Source organism: Leucopleurus acutus, assembly GCF_964270905.1.
Source record: "Leucopleurus acutus genome assembly, chromosome: 3".
NCBI classification, from domain to species: Eukaryota; Metazoa; Chordata; class Mammalia; order Artiodactyla; family Delphinidae; genus Leucopleurus; species Leucopleurus acutus.
In genome coordinates this window covers 125,407,164-125,424,647 of record NC_139145.1, presented here as the reverse complement: position 1 = coordinate 125,424,647, position 17,484 = coordinate 125,407,164, and the positions used below count along the sequence as shown (strand labels likewise).

The 17,484-nt window shown below is 35.4% G+C and overlaps 1 protein-coding gene across 1 annotated transcript in view; it reads left to right on the top strand.

The window, feature by feature from the left end:
* RNF180 (ring finger protein 180) overlaps nucleotides 1-17,484 on the top strand; it is a gene marked incomplete at its 3' end in the record, with an annotated part of 283,378 nt that overhangs the window by 210,464 nt on the left and 55,430 nt on the right. The window contains exon 6 of the mRNA XM_082837376.1: nucleotides 5,443-5,668. Coding sequence (XP_082693502.1) covers nucleotides 5,443-5,668 — 226 coding nt within the window. The remainder of the gene's footprint in view (nucleotides 1-5,442; nucleotides 5,669-17,484) is intronic.

The window sequence follows — 17,484 nt, the reverse complement described above, 5'->3', positions numbered from 1 at the left end:
CCTATTTCCTCTTCATTTGTTAGCTCTGATGGGTTTTTACATTGCTCCTAAATCTGCTGTGTGTTTGTCTGTCTTCTCATTTTGCTTAACTTTCTGTGTTTGGGGTCTCATTTTCGCAGGCTGCAGTTTCATAGTTCCTGTTGTTTTTGGTGTCTGCCCCCAGTGGCTAAGGTTGTTTCAGTGGGCTGTGTAGGCTTCCTGGTGGAGGGGACTAGGGCCTGTGTTCTGGTGGATGACTCTGGATCTTGTCTTTCTGGTGGGCAGGACCGTGTCCGGTGGTGTGTTTTGAGCATGTCTGTGACCTTATTATGATTTTAGGCTGCCTCTCTGCTAATGGGTGTTGTTGTGTTCCTGTCTTGCTAGTTGTTTGGCATAGGGTGTCCAGCACTGTAGCTTTTTGGTTGTTGAGTGGAGCTGGGTCTTAGCGCTGAGATGGAGATCTTTGGGAGAGCTTTTGCCATTTGATATTAAGTGGAGCCGGGAAGTCTCTGGTGGGCCAGTGTCCTGAACTTGGCTCTCCCACCTGAGAGGTATAGGCCTGACACCTGGCCAAAGCACCAAGACCCTGTCAGCCACACGGCTCAAAAGAAAAGGGAGAAATAAATAAATAAATACATAAATAAAGAGACAGATAAATAGATAAATAAAATAAAGTTATTAAAATAAATTTTTTAATTAATAAAAATTTTTTAAAATTAAGAATTAATAAAAAAGAATGAAAGAAACAAGAGAGCAACGAAAAAGTAATAAAAATAGAATGAAAGAAAGAAGAGAGCAACAAAACCAAAAAACAAATCCATCAATCATAATAAGTGCTAAAAACTATACTAAATAAAAAAAAACAGACAGATAGAACCCTAGGACAAATGGTAAAAGCAAAGCTATACAGACAAAAATCACACAAAGAAGCATACACATACACCTCACAAAAAGAGAAATAGGAAAAAAATACATATGTGTATATAAAAAAACAGGAAGAGAGGAACCAAATTAATAAACAAATCTACCAGTGATAATAAACGCTAAATATTAAACTAAGATAAACATAAAACCAGAAACAAATTAGATGCAGAAAGCAAATCCCAAGTCTATAGTTGCTCCTAAAGTCCACCACTTCAATTTTGGATTGATTCATTGTCTAATTCTGGTATTCCAGAGATGCAGCGTACATCAATTTGATTGTGGAGATTTAATCTGCTGCTCCTGAGGGTGCTGGGAGAAATTTCCCTTTATCTTCTTTGTTCGCACTGCTCCTGGGGTTCAGCTTTGGATTGGCCCTGCCTCTGCCTGTAGGTCGCCTGAGGGCATCTTTTGGGAAGTCTGAGGTCTTCTGCCAGCGTTCAGTAGGTGTTCCATAGGAGTTGTTCCACATGTAGATGTATTTCTGATGTATTTGTGGGGAGCAAGGTGATCTCCATGTCTTACTCCTCTGCCATCTTGAAGGTTTCCCTCCTGTTCAGAAAGGATTTTAGTTGTTTTTAACTAGGCAGCCATCTTTCCTGTCACCTCTCCATTTCTGAGAAGCATTTTGATGGTCTCTATCTATGGTAATTGAAATGTTGATGAGATGAAGATGAGTTCATAGGCACACCTATTAAAAACCTTTTTCCAGGTTGACTTTTATCTATTAATGTGTAATTAATTTTTAAAATATAACCATATATCCAACAGTAAATTTATTATTATCTCTCTAATTTGGAGAAAAGCCCAGTGGAGTTCTATCTTTGAGGTGGTTTTTTTGTCTTCTTGCAGAACAGTTTTTATTACCAGATATGTTCAATTCTCTGTGTAATGGAAACTCTTCACCCTTTTTGGTCCCTTAAAATATAGTGATTCTAGAGGTCTTTGTATGTGTTACATCTGTTTTGTGGATTGAGTCACGTAGCTCAGCTAGTAGATGAATAGTTCTGACCTCATTTTCTATTTGCAAACTTCCACCTTCAAGTTTATTTCCATAATATGGTTGTGTTTTTAAATAGCAAATCATTTATTTCTTTGATGTATATTTTAATGAAATCTAGTCACTTTTGTTATATATGTAGAGATAAAGTACTTCATAGAAATAAAATTATGTACAGTTATTAGGGCCACAATTTGGATTGCTTTAAGTGGGTCTTCAAATTATGATTTTCTTATGCCATGAGTTTCTTTGAGGCTAATTAGTTCAAATCTCAAGACACAATATTGAGAGTGTAATACAAACAGAATAAGCTGTCACTATGAAATAAAATTTTAGTAAGTAAGCATCTAGATCCAAAGATGTTTTTATTATCTGGGGGTCCCTAATCGGTACTAATTGTGCACTTACAGCTTTCCTTTTTCAAGTTTCTTTTAAGTACAGGAGAGAATAGTCATATAACAATAATGAGAAAAGTTGTGGATACTGTTGCCTTTCCAGCAGATTTTTATTAGTGTTCAACTCATAGCCACAATCTTTCTGTTGGTGAGGGACTGTTACTTCATATCTTCTCTGTGTTAAACTTTGTATATGTTATATGAGATTTCACAGAATGCTTGTTTTCTAGCTGTAAATATCCAAAAGGCCTACAAGAACACCTAAGAACACTTAATAGAGGTATAATCAATACAATATTTAACAAGCTGAACCTGTGAGCATTTTGAGAATGCAAGCCACCACCAAGCAGGCTCTACTATTAATTCATTGGGGAAAAAATGTGTGTGTATGTATATATATTTTTTCATTCCCCTTTATTAATCTTAACATTCTATTGAGAGACATAGAAAAATAGGCAAATAAAAATTATTATGAGGAAACAAATAAGTAGCAGTGACAGAACAACTTTAGATAGAATAGCAGTGAAATCCTTTGGGGAAGTTGGTATTTAAACTAAGATTTTAAAAATGAGGTAAATTTAGCCATGTGTAGACAAGGATGTGTCAACTAATTTTTATTATGTAACAAACAGATTTTGTTTAGTTGTTTAAAACAACAACCTATATTCACTCACAGTTTTCTGAGTTGGCAGTTGGGGCTGAGCTCAGCTGTAATGGCTTATCTCTGATCCACATGGTGTCATCTGGGCTCACCAGTACATTTACAGTTAGGTGACAGTCATTGACTCTACCCACACACGTCTGGTGGTTGGCTTGTTATCAGCAGTCACAGTGGAGGCAGCTGGACCATATTCACTTACTATTCAGCAGGTTAGCCTAGACTTGTTCACATGGTAGTAGACTAGGGTTCCCAATATCATCAAGAGAGGATTATTCCAATGCACAAGCTTTTTTTAAGCCTCTGTTTGCATCATATTTACTAACAATCCATTGGCCAAAGCAAGTCACATGACAGAGCCCAAAATCAGAAGGTGGAAAACTAATCTCCACATCTTGATGAAATGCATATGGGTACACATAGAGAGACAGGAAGAATTTTATCTATTTTGTAATCATCCACCTGAGTAAGGGCTTTTTTTTTTTTAAGATTTTTAGAAATTTCATGTAATGTCTGAAACATTTATATTAACATATTTCCGTACAAATAACCCAAAGAAAGTTTAGTATTAGTTGCTTTGTTTGTTTGTTTGCTTGTTTATACTGCAGGTTCTTATTAGACTTTAAGATGAAAGGACTTCCTTTACCAGCTATTGAGGCTTATTATAAGCCCACAGTAAGAAATTGTGATTATGGCATAGGAATAGACAGTAAAGTAATGGAACAAAATAGAAGCCAACCCATGCATATTTGGCCTAATAACAACATGGCACTTTAGAACAGTGGAGGAAAGTAAGGTCTTTGCAATAAATGGGCTGTACCAATTAATAATTACATAAAAATAAAAATGAAATTTAACCCTAATGTGCACCATACATGAAAATCAATTTCAGGTAGATTATAGGACGCAAAATAAGACTCTCTTACTTACCTTGGGAAAAAGTAAGAGTTCTTAAATAAGACACAAAAAGTATTAAATCATAAAGGAAAAATGTTCTTTAAAATTAATAATTTCATTTTATCAAAAACACTATGAAAAGAATGAAAAGGCAAACCAGAGAAAAGGAAGAAATATTTGCAACACATCTAGCCAGTAACAACAAATAACTAGATTAAGTAAAAATGCTTAAGAAAAATCAGACAACGAGTTAAAAAGAATGGCCTAATGCCTCAAATATGTCTTTCATAAAGAGAGAAATTATCAACAAGCAGCAGAAAGAGGAAGCAAAGCCATCTGGATAAATCAAATAATAGTTTATCCAGTAGAAAGGTTTTTCTGTATTTTCAAGGCTCTGTTTGCCTCATTTGTGTAACTTTTACATTTCATGTAACCTAAAAATATTTATTAAACCCAAGGCTTACTCAAATATTAATCACTGATCTCCATTTTTGACATCCATTAAAGTGAGGAGGAAAGCATCTACACCATGTAGATTCCCATTATGCCTCAGTGGACTGAGGTCAGGCCTGGTTTGAGGAAAATTTCCCAAGGCTCTAACGAAGACTATAGGGCCTTTGAAGAAGAGAGGAGAGAAGGATGGCTATGGTTAATATTTATTGAATATTTGTTATATACCAGACACTTTGCTTAACACTTTATGTGGATTACCTCATTTAATTCTCACAGCATCCTCATGGATGAGGAATATTGTGATGTTAAGTAACAGGAATTCAGCCACCAGATTTTGTGCTGCTAACCTGAGTGCCTCTTTCCTAACTACAGTTTTTTTTTGTTTGTTTGTTTGTTTGTTTGACATCCTTATTGGAGTATAATTGCTTTACAATGGTGTGTTAGTTTATGCTTTATAACAAATCCTAACTACCTTTTAATAGCATCTTTCTTAACTGTTCCATTTGGGAGAGAGGAGAGGGATCATCATATTTCCCAGTTACAAGGCTCATCCCAGAGTTACTACAAGTTTCTTTGCCTTATCTACTTCCTGACATACCTTAGGCTTTGGCCTTTTATTGGCTTTGAGGTCCAGGAAGGTGCAAAATGTAGAATAAAAATGCTCCATGCATGGTGTGAAGATGAAGTATGACATCCTCTTACCCCCACTTCTCTTCATGTGTGAATGCCCATGTAAGGCTTTATAATCTTGCGACAGTCAGCTTATTTGCTGTGGTGGGAGTGGAATAGATAGGGGGAACCTGTCGTCCTAGAACCTAACACTTACTTAAGTAGTGCTGGTTAAATAGAGATACAGGTATACTTAATGTGTTCAGGTACTATATTTTAACATTTAGCATTATATAAAAATACTAAAATGAATAATTAAGACTTCTGGGTTTTTCATGTATGTTTCCAGTTTCTTCCCACTTTGCGAGGTAGCATTTCTGTCACTTTGATTATGCACAGAAACAGATATTACCTGTTTCTCATACATATTTTCATTCATTTTAAGAAAATATAAAATCAGTGTCTCAATTTCTCAAGGAAACCAATCTCATACTGAACTAAGAAAAATCGTTTTTGCTTATGTTTTGCAGACTTTGGATAATGAGATGAGTACAGATGATGACAATGAATATGCAGAAGAAAAGGAGAGCTACATCTGTGCAGTGTGTCTGGATGTTTATTTCAACCCCTACATGTGTTACCCTTGCCACCACATCTTCTGTGAGCCCTGCTTACGGACTCTTGCCAAAGACAATCCCGCAAGCACTCCCTGCCCATTGTGTCGGACAATTATTTCCAGAGTCTTTTTCCAGACAGGTAACTGTTGTCTTTCATTAACACAATTACCTGACTATTTTGACTACCTCTTTGTTCCAGTTCTAAAAGTACTGTATGAATTATCATGAGAAAGTTATTGAAAATCATATACAGCATAATTTGTAACTCTCTAGTTTATAAAACAGCGCTTGCCCAACTCATTAGAACTTGTTAAGATCATAGAATCATAGATGAGAATAGTTTCTCATCTCTAGTCCTCTATTCAATGTTGAGATCTTTTCTAAAGCATCCTAACTAGTTATTGTTCAGCATGTACTTGAACATCTCCAGTGTCAAGGACATTCCATTAAAATTTGAAGCAGCCCTGTTGATTATTTATTCCTCAAATCTGCCTTCTACTACTCCTCATTCTTTGGCCCATACTTTTTCCTCTGAAGTCTCAGAGAATAAATCTGTAAATATCTGAGGATAACTATTAGGCCTTTTCCCCAGACTCCAAATCTTCTCAACCTTCTTGTTGTTCTTAAGGCCTTTCTTCTTGAACTAGAAGATAGTAAAATTGGAACAAGGATTTGTTTACCTAATTATCATGTAAAGATGGAATATAACACAATATTTAAAACATACTAGTGGAGAAAGGAAAAACAAATGAATGTGGAACATAGAAACCTGCTAAGGTGAAAGGGAAGAATGATAGAAGTAAGCAGAGCTGATATTTATTGAGTGCACTACTGTGTGCTAAACCTTAGGGGAGGAAATTTCTATATCCACATTCTCACCTCAACCATAGAGGAACCAAATGAGGATCAAAGTATGTACTTTATTAATAGTAAAACTGTAGAAAACACATGGCACATTTTTCTTCCGCAAAAGAAAATCCAAGGACCCATCTGCAAGGAAGAATCAGTTTATAAAAATAAGCTTTGCATGCCTTAACCCAACCAGCTGCATGAAGACTTGCAAACCTGGCTTACAGGCTCAGTAATCAAACAGTGAAGAGAAAATATAGCTTTGCCTCTCTGATCTTTGCCTAGTGCATATAGTTTGGAGCACAAAATCACTGCACTGAGCACAGACAGACCTGGAGACAAAAGGACATGCCAAGCACAGTTGACTGTAGCCAATAGAGAAACATGGTCAGGGACTGCAGGCTGTCATCTGTCACACTGACAGATCACTCTTCCTTTCATGGGGAAGAGCAAGTAAGGAGTGGAGAGAGGGAAGGAAGCAATTCCATGGGAGGACAGAAGCTTACTGGAAGTTCTTCTTCTCTGGCTTACATTGAAGCAGGAAAAATAGGGGTTCTTTTCTAGTACTAGATCCCTTGCTAGGTGCTTTGGAATGAATGAAATGTGAAGAGTAACATCTCTTTCTCAGTGTTATCTCTGACCATCTATGCAAGAAAACATTTACTGAAAGCCTGTTTTGAAGGGAAGCATCTAGGCGATGTACATAGTGATTTAGACAGATGTCCCTGCCTTCCATGATCCAGTTTAATGTTGACAGGGATTTTAAAATTGCTTTCCTTAATGTCTTAAAACAATAATGACTTGACTCTCTCTTGGTTCATTTATCAAAGCAACAATGTCATATTTTCCTTTATTTCCAAAATTGGTTCTTCTATATAATAAATCATATGGGAATATTTATTCCAATGGAGACTAAATTTGGTTGTGCACTGTCATTTAGAAACTGGTAATAATAATGGGAATATACTACTTAGTTATTTATACCTACCTCAAAAAGATTTGACATGTTTTAAAATATATATGCAATGAGGTAGCAAGGCAAGGGAAGTAATGAAGTATTTCATTTTAATATTCTGTCTGCCTAAGAAAAAATAAAATAAGCATACAATTAAATGATTCTCATGATCGATGGAAAGAAACATACCAACTCCTAAGGGCAAGAGAAGTTTTTTCCAGCACTTTAAAAGAAATTTTTTAATGTGATTTCTAGGCATAGTGAGAGATGGAGTAGGCAGTGTCCTCAAAAACATCCTCAGAGCAAATGCAATATCAGGTGTTCTAACATGGTATCTTATGGTATTCTTTGATAAGAGCTGAGGGCATATCAGAGTATAGATTAGGGAAAGCAACATTGCCAGTAGCCCAAAAAATATATATATATATTATATATATATATAGAGAGAGAGAGAGGGGGGGGGGGAGAGAGAGAGAGAGGGAGTCTGGTTTTCCTATAAAAATAACTTCTAAAATTATGTAAGTAATACAATTTCATTATAGAAAAATCCTACTTTACAAATAAAATTATAAGCTCAAAATCCTCCATAGTCCTACCATTTAAAGATCACATCATTTATCGAGTATTCTTCCAGAATATTTTATATCCATATACTTAATCATTTTTTTTGTAAAATGTTCATTTTGAACATAAGGCTTTTGACCTGCTTTTGTTTTACTTTTTTAAAAATATTTATTTATTTATTTAATTTATTTTGTCTGAGCTGGGTCTTAGTTGCAGCAGCAAGATCTTTAGTTGCATCATGCGAACTCGTAGTTGCAGCATGCATGTGCTCTCTAGTTCCCCGACCAGGGATTGAACCCAGGTCCCCTGCATTGGGAGCGCAGAGTCTTACCCACTGGACCACCAGGGAATTCCCTTGTTTTACTTTAAATTCTTGTGATTATATCATTATCTACTTAAGCTATCTACTATTTAGTTTAGTTGTTTATCATTCATTTTTTTTGCTGGTATATATGGATAAATATTTGTACACATCTCCGAGCATTTCCTTGTAATGGATTTCCAGGAGTAGAATTGGTAGTTAAAGTCTGTACGTGTTCTAAGGCTATGTATAAGTTACAAAATTATGCTCCAAAATTATTGCAAGCAGCAATATAATGGGCTTATTTTCTCAACACTCTGGACTATCCTTTTTTTTCCTTTTAAATCCCTTACCATGTCCTTTGCTGATTTTTCTTTTGGTCTGTTCATCGTTTTCTTGTTTACTGCAAGAGGATTTTTTTTTTCAGTAATGTCAGCTTTTGTCATATGTGGCAAATCGCTTTCCTATTTCATCACATGTACTTGAATTATGTTTATTATATTTTATGAATGTGCAGAACTTCTATATTTTATGTAGTCTTATGTAGCAACCTTTGCCTTTATTATTTCTAATTTCAAAGTTAGGTATTAAAAGGCCTTATCCACTACAGAATTACAGTAAATCCCCTACATATGAATGAGTTGTGTTCTGAGAGCACATTCTTAAGTCCAATTTGTTTGTTAAGTCCAACAAAGTTACCCTAGGTACCCAACTAACACAATCAGCTATATAGTACTGTACTGTAATAGGCTTATAATACTTTTCACACAAATAATACATAAAAAACAAACAAACACAAAAATAGAACATTTTTAATCTTACAGTACAGTACCTTGAAAAGTACATTAGTACCAGCTACATCACCACTGCTTTTACGCTTGCTTCCAGACATCCTGAGCTTGAAATAAAGATACTGTACTACTGCACTCTATACAGTACTGTACAGTAAAATACACAAAAGTACAACCACTTGTAGAGGATGCACACATGTGATAACATACGCCAGACATGTGAGCTAACTTACGTGATTGGACATGTGAACACACGATCGCATATTTGAAAGTTCGCAACTTGAAGGTACGTATGTAGGGGACTTACTGTTTATAAATAGTCTCTTTACCTATATTTATTTTGCATTTCATTTTGTCCTCATTTCCCTGCTCTTAATTCCAGTCCATTTATTATGGTGTGCGGTTTGGTTAAAAATATAGTACCTTTCAAAAGCAAAACAAGAAAACCACAAACAAAAAATAATAATAATAAATCTTGCAAAATAGTTTTTTACTAATTTAGAAAGAATAAACAGCTTAAGTCATAATTTAAAAAAATATATAGTCCCTTTATTCCGTGTCTGTAAGCATTTATCCCACTAACATTTATTGAACAATTCATTTTTTTTCTATGCTGATTGAACTGCCTTTTTTAGGTAATGAAGATAATTACTAAAATGTTTCTGTGTTTTTTGGCAACTGTTCTTTTCCATTCATATTTCTATCTTGTCCTATACCATTACTTCGGTCTTATAATTATTTTAGTTTTATGTTTTAATAACTCATAAGTGAATTAATTTTATAAGTTGTTTGGGGAATAATTCACATTTTTAATTGACATTTTTATAACATTGTTATAATATTATAACATTGTTATAATATTGAAAGCATATTGCCTCTCAATAACATTTCTGTAATTTCCTTTCAAATGGCACAGCAAAATTCTTATTAGCTTTATGCCTGTATTTTTTTTTTTTTTTTTTTTTTTTTTGCTGTACGCGGGCCTCTCACTGTTGTGGCCTCTCCCGTTGCGGAGCACAGGCTCCAGACGCGCGGGCCCAGCCGCTCCGTAGCATGTGGGATCCTCCCGGACCGGGGCAGGAACCCGTGTCCCCTGCATCGGCAGGCGGACTCTCAACCACTGCGCCACCAGGGAAGCCCTATGCCTGTATACTTTTGTTGCTGCAATTGTAAATGGGATTTTTTTTCCTCTTCTGGTTTCAGCTGCTTTTGTTGATATTTTGGGAGAAAGTCAGTTTCCAATCTTACACTATTCTGTTAACTTTACTGAACCCTGAGAGTTATTTATTAAGTGAATGAATTAATCAGCTCAGCTACCTAATGTCACCATTCCAATTGTGTACAAACCAGGGGACAGTTATTATCAAAGATTAAAGTGGGAAGGTTGTCATTTTCTAAAGGAACTGAAGATATTTGGCAAATGAATAAGGGGTTAGTTGTACTTTAGAGTAGTTCAGTGGATAGAGTTATGATGAAATTCCTTCCAGATTTATTCCATAGAGTGTGCTTAAGAAAATAATGATTTAAACCACTCTCAATATAACATTCAATATTTCATGTGATTTTGCTTATATTTCTTAACACTGTTAGATGTGATCTTGATAAAGTACTTGATACACTAGAAGTTGAGAATTTGAAGTGGGAGAGCATATATAGAAGACAGGGTGGAAGGCATTAATATCATTTGTTAGTGGAGGTCAAGATAATACTGTCAAAAGTTAACAGAGTGGCATGGACATATATATACTACCAAATGTAAAATAGATAGCTAGTGGGAAGCAGCTGCATAGCACGGGAGATCTGCTCGGTGCTTTGTGACCACCTAGAGGGTTGGGATACGGAGGGAGGGAGGGAGATGCAAGAGGGAGGAGATATGGGGATATATGTACAGCTGATGTACTTTGTTATCAAGCAGAAACTAACACACCATTGTAAAGCAATTATACTCCAATAAAGATGTTTAAAAAAAAAGTTAAATAAATAAAACTAGCAAATATGGGGGAAAAAAGTTAACACAAAAGCATACAAAAAAATAGGTAGTAGACACTACTGGTTGCTAATTTATATCCATTACATCTTTCTTCCTAACATACCCTGAGTTTTATTCCAGTATTTAACTCCCTCAGCATAGGTCAGGTGGCTCCTGGGTAGATGAACCCATCTTTGGCTTTTTGGTAATCTATTCCTTTTGCCAGTGATAGGTTCATAAATGGGCATGTGTTTCAGTTCTGAGTGATGAGGTGAGACTAAAATTTGCCTTTACTCTTAAGACATGAGATGGAAAAGCTAGTTTCTTCCCCATTGGACATAAACAAGAAGATGTGTAATAGGGATAATTACTGGCAGCCATCTTATGAGCAAGTGGGGAACCAGCTGAGTATAAAGTCTTTATTTTGGATAGTAAAACTAAAGAAAGAAATGAACAAGGGGTCTTGATGACATTGTTTAACCACCAGGTCAGCCAGGTTTGAAGCCTACCCTACCTTTGAATTTTCTATTACATGAAATATTAAATTTATTAATTAACTAAGGCAGTTTGAATAAATTTTCTATTAGTGTACACCAAGAGCATCCTAACTGATGAAAGCATACTAATAATGAAGGTAGACAATATAGAAACTAAAAATGATATTATTCACAAAAATTTGAGAGGTGAGAAGGGAAGAAGATATTGCAAAAGACCCAAATCCTCCTAGAAGGAAGTCAATATTATTTAAAGTTGATAAATTAAGAAATAGTGAAGAAGATTTCTGGAATGGTAACGTGAGAAGCTTCATGGATCCTCACTCCAGCAAAACAACTGTTTAACTGGTGAAATGATTTTTATTTCATTTAAGTCTATGGAAATTGTCCTAAGGATGTACAGCAAATAGAAAAACATTTATTTTTTAAAAAATCTACTGAAGTCTACCATTATACTCAGTAAGAACATAGAAAGCCTGTCACATTTAGAAATTCAGATGCAAAGGCATGAATTTGGAACCCTCCCTCACACTATGAACACACACACACACAAACACACACACATACATACACAAATTAACTTAAAATGGAACAAAGACCTAAATGTAAGAGATAAAAATATAAAACTCTTAGAAGACAACATAGGTGTAAATATTTTTTGAAATTGTATTGGGCTATGGTTTCTTAGATATGACACCTAAAGCACAAACAGCCAAAAAAGAAATAGATGAATCAGACTTCATCAAAGTTAAAAACTTCTCTGCTTAAAGGGATATTATCAAGAAAGTGAAAAGATAACCACAGGATAAATGCAAATATTTGTAAGTCATATATATGAAAAGGATCTAGTATCTAGAATATATAAAGAACTGTTACAACTCAAGAATTAAAAAACAAATAACCCTATTTTAAAATGGACAAAGAGTTTGAATAGACAGTTCTCCAAAGAAGATATAAAGATGGCCAATAAGCATGAAAAAAAATGCTCAATATCATTAGTCATTAGTTGCAAATCCAAACTATAATGAGATATCATTTCACAGTAACTAGGATGGCTATAGTTAAAAAGATAGACAACAACAAGTGTTGACAAGGATATGGAGAAATTGGAACTCATATATTGCTGGTTGGAGTATAAAATGGCAAAGTCACTTTGGAAAACAGCAGAATAAGTTTTGCACATGGAAGACTCTAAGCCTGCTTGTGAGATTGGGAAAAGTTCTGGTGTTAACTAGAGTTCTTTTGTCTGTGGAGATGAAAAAGAATCCAGGATGGGCAGAGCTGAGGAGAAAGACCTGTGGATAGGGAAGACCTTTCTTATTCATTGACTGACAGCCTCATTCTTTCAGACAAGGAACTCCCACATCAGCACCCCAACAGTAGGTCTGTTCAGAGAGGTGCTACATGCTGTATAACAGGATCTGCAGGCCACCTTCATCAGCAGGCTGAGGAAGGGAAAAGGCTATGTCTTACGAGCATTAAATGGAGAGAGGGTCATCCAAGTGAGGGGGGAGGAATCCCTCAGCCAAGGAGATTATGGTTTCGTTGTGAAGGAAGGCATCATATTTTTTTGAATTGACTTTATGACTGAAGCCTTCAAACGAAGCATGTCACTGCCCCTATTGTGGACTGACTCTGAAGAACACTGGTATGGGCAGTCCTACGATAGACTCAGTGTTCATTGTTCAGGGATCCCAGCCCATGCTCATGTGGAAGATACAAGTGTCTCAGGTACTGCATAGGGAGCCACAGGGTCAGTACAACTTAACTCTAATTGTGAAGTCACTCACTGCTCTCACCTCATTCAGATGTACCCACACCTCAGCAAGGAGGATTTCTACCCTTGTTCCACTATTTTCCTCCATTCAACGTCTGTCTCCTTTTTTGACCACCCACCCCATGCCACTACTCTTGTGCCTTTACATGGTGGAACTAGATGCTGATAAAGCAGAAGTGCTGGTGAACTCCATTGGAAAAAAAGGAAAAGAAAATGGCTAAGTCCTCACCTTGTGTGTAGAAGTCCCTAAGTAAGTAAAGAAATGACATTTAACCTAATCTAGGATTTTAAGCATAAAGCAGGCTTATGATATTTTTCACCAGGGATATTTTGGCTGTCACAATAATATGAGGATGCTACTGGCATCTAGTGAGCAGGGGTAGGGATGACAGATATCCTGCAGTGTTTGGGCCAGTCCCACACAGTGACGAATTATCCTGTATTCTGTCTGACTTTTAGATGTCCTGCTGGGCTTTATCCAGGACATACAGCTCATCCAAAAGAACATCACACTTCCTCTTTTTATCCACTGTGACAACCTGTAATTGGTCTTGTTCTATTGTCCCTATTCCCATTAACGGCATTTCATACTTTCTCTTATTCTATACCAAAAAATCTGGTCTGTTAATTCTTATGCTAATAGTGGTTTTGTTCTTGCGTTCATCCATGAAATTTTTCATTTTTTCATTTTTCTGTTCATCTTGTACAGAATCATCACTGCCTCCAAAATCCAAACTTGTTCATTTTTTTTTTATTGAGGTATAGTGGATTTATAATGCTGTGCCAGTCTCTGCTGTACAGCAAAGTGACTCAGTTATACACAGACATTCTTTTTTTCTTTATATTCTTTTCCATTATGGGTTTATCACAGGATATTGAATATAATTCCCTATGCTATATACTAGGACCTTGTTGTTTATCCATCCTATATATAATAGTTTATATCTGCTAATCCCAAACTCCCAGTCCTTCCCTCCTCCACCCCCCTCCACCTTGGCAACTGCAAGTCTGTTCTCTATGTCTGTGAGTCTTTCTGTTTTGCAGATAGGTTCATTTGTACCATATTTTAGATTGCATATACAAGTGATATCATATGGTATTTGTCTTTCTCTTTCTGACTTACTTCACTTAGTATGATAATCTCTAGTTGCGTCCATGTTGGTGCAAATGGCATTATTTTGTTCTTTTTTATGGCTGAGTAGTATTCCATTGTATATATGTACAAACTCATTCTTTATCAGTAGGAGTATCTATTTCATGATGTCTTTTAGTGTAGTCACTCTTGTGCATTAATGTATGGAAAAAATATATTTTATTATAAAAAAGAAATAGAAAAATAAGGATAATGATTAGAGCAGTGTTTCTCAAATTTCTCTCATTTTCCTACCACCTTTACAATTTTTACTGTATCCACATACCACCAGAATTACTTTTTTACTTAAGGATTTTCTTCATATCAACACACGTTTTTTAAAAAAATACTTATTTTAGCCTCATCCTTAACAATTTATTTGTGAATTTATGTATTTGATGTTCTAGTTTATACATTTCTTCTAATATACATTAAAATAAATAGGTAACTATGAAAAATTTTAAATTTTTCATTCAATTTCATCCTGAATCCTTTCACATATGGCTAGTGGTTTGCAAACCAAGTGTTGAAAAACACTGCCTTGCAGGAGGTTAATGGAGGTTAATCTCCAGAAAAAAGCTTGAAAACAGGAATATTTAAAACAGTCCCTGGGGATTGTGAGTGGAGCTAGATATAGAGGGAGTGGAATAGATCTTCATTGTTGTTTTGGTTTTGGTTTTGGTTTTTTGAGCCTTTTAACATCATTTGGATCTTTTCAAACCATGGGCTTGTGTTACTTTGACAGTTTTTAAAAATAAATAAGTAAACCGAAGTGCAGCATTAAATATGATTGTGGGCAGGGAGGATGGAGTCCTGTTTCTTTTCATACAGAAGACAAGAGAATCATGGATTCTTTGAAGCCAAGAATGGATGCTGTGATAACCTTTTTTTTTTTTAACATCTGTATTGGAGTATAATTGCTTTACAATGGTGTGTTAATTTCTGCTTTATAACAAATTGAATCAGCTATACATATACTTATATCCCCATATCCCCTCCCTCTTGCATCTCCCTTCCTCCCACCCTCCCTATCCCACCCCTCTAGGTGGTCACAAAGTACCAAGCTGATCTCCCTGTGCTATGTGGCTGCTTCCCACTAACTATCTGTTTTGAAGATCCACTAGTATATCCCTATCCATAGGCTTTCAAAAGCCTTTTTCTAAATCTTGAAGTGTAACTTTAAATACAAAATAATAACAGTATACATCATAACCGTACAAAGTACTTAGCATTTTGTCTTTATCATACTAAGAGCACAATAAAGGTTATTGTTGAATTGGGCTTAATTTAGTAGATCTCCTCTTGGCCTTATTATTCCTCTAACAGAGGGTAAACTAGTTATTCTTGGGTAATGAAACAGTTACTGAAATAATTCTTAATGCTCCAGAGTCTTAAAGGACATCAATAAGCACAACTTAAACACAAGATGGCTGAGATGAAAGCTTGGATAAATTCTCTAACCTGAGAAGATCTTATAGTACTAGCAGATTTCTCCTGGGCCAAAGGGTTAAAGTATTTGTAACAACTCTTTTCCTATTCAGGTATAAAAATGATGGGTATAAAATATTGCAGTACCAAATATTAAGTGGAATTATTACATTAAAATGGATAAAATTTTAACTGTAGTTTATCTACCTAATGAAATAGGAACTCCTAAATATTAACATCAGTTAAGCATAAATTATATTCTGTAATGACTTGTATATTGTAAAATCCATAGCTCCACTTTGACAAAGTGTCAAATATAGAATTTTTGTTTTTGGTTTGGTTTGGTCCCTGTTGTATGTGCCTCTGTCATCAGGCTACATATTTAGTTGGAGATGGAACTTCCTAACTAGATTTTAACTTTGAACAGTTCACTAGGAAAGGGTAAGAAAATCAGGTTAAAATTTATATTCAGAGGATACATAGATAAATATTCATAAGTATTAATGAGATACTCCTGGTTGGTCTCTCTTTCCCAACATTCAGAGTTCCTCTTGCTACCAAATCACATAGGACATGCAGTTACTAGGAGACCTTGCAGCCGCCCTAGGGTGAGAACCTGCCAGGTCTGAAGAGTTGGTTCTGAGGCTTATCTTACTCATATTTCTTTGAGTCAAAGTAGTCATATTCTGTTAAATGCAAGCTGCAATAGCAGACTCCAGTTTTCTCTAACTGGTAGTGTTCCCCTCATAGATGAACCTTTCTGGGTGCTCACATGGGTATAAAATGAGTTTCACTAGGAGAATTAGGGTCCCTTACAAGTGAGACTTTCTTGCCTCTCTTGCAGAGGTGCAGATCAAGCATTGCCCTTGAAACCCTGAAGACAGTTTTAAGATAGTTTATAGATTTTCATTGATATCTAGTAAAGTGAGCTCAAATGTCAATATATTAGCCCTTCTCTGTTCCTGTGTAAGGGAAAGATCTCAAATCCCCTTGAAGCAGCATCCTCACTCAATTTTACTCCTGCTGCTGTAAAACAATACAAAGAAAACTATCTTAGATTGTATGTTCTTGAAAAATTACTATTTTTCATCATATTAAATATATAAACATACACATCAACATATTAAAGAAGAAGAGTGAGATGAGACTAATCTAAAAGTTCTAAAGATCATCTCACAAGAGGTTACTTAAACTAAATGCTATGTTTAAAAAATGAGGGTTAAGCATCAGCTGGTAAAGATTGTTTTGTTAGAAATCTCCCTTTTTATATAAATGCCCACTGATTGGGACTCTTCATTCACAATCTTGTCTATTCCTTGCAAATGTCCTTTATTGTACATTAATCTCCTGGAACCAAATAATGCCTGTGAACAAGCATGTCCAGTGCCTGTTGAAATGAAGGAAAGTTGGATTTCCACTTAAAATCAGGGCTCATTCTATATATATAATGTAAAACTCTTGGAGAAGTAGTCTTTTTTTTTAACTTTTATTAAAACATGCTGCAAATTTCTTTTTGTCAAATCATCTTTTTGCAAGTTGCATCTTTGTGAAAAATGAAATATTATGTATCAAACAACATAGGACTCGGAAGGGAATTGTAGGGAACAAAAGCTTTCATTATAATGAGACATAATTTTAAGTAGGTAAACAAGGCCTTTAATAATCTAAATGAGATGGGTGGACACATATATCCTA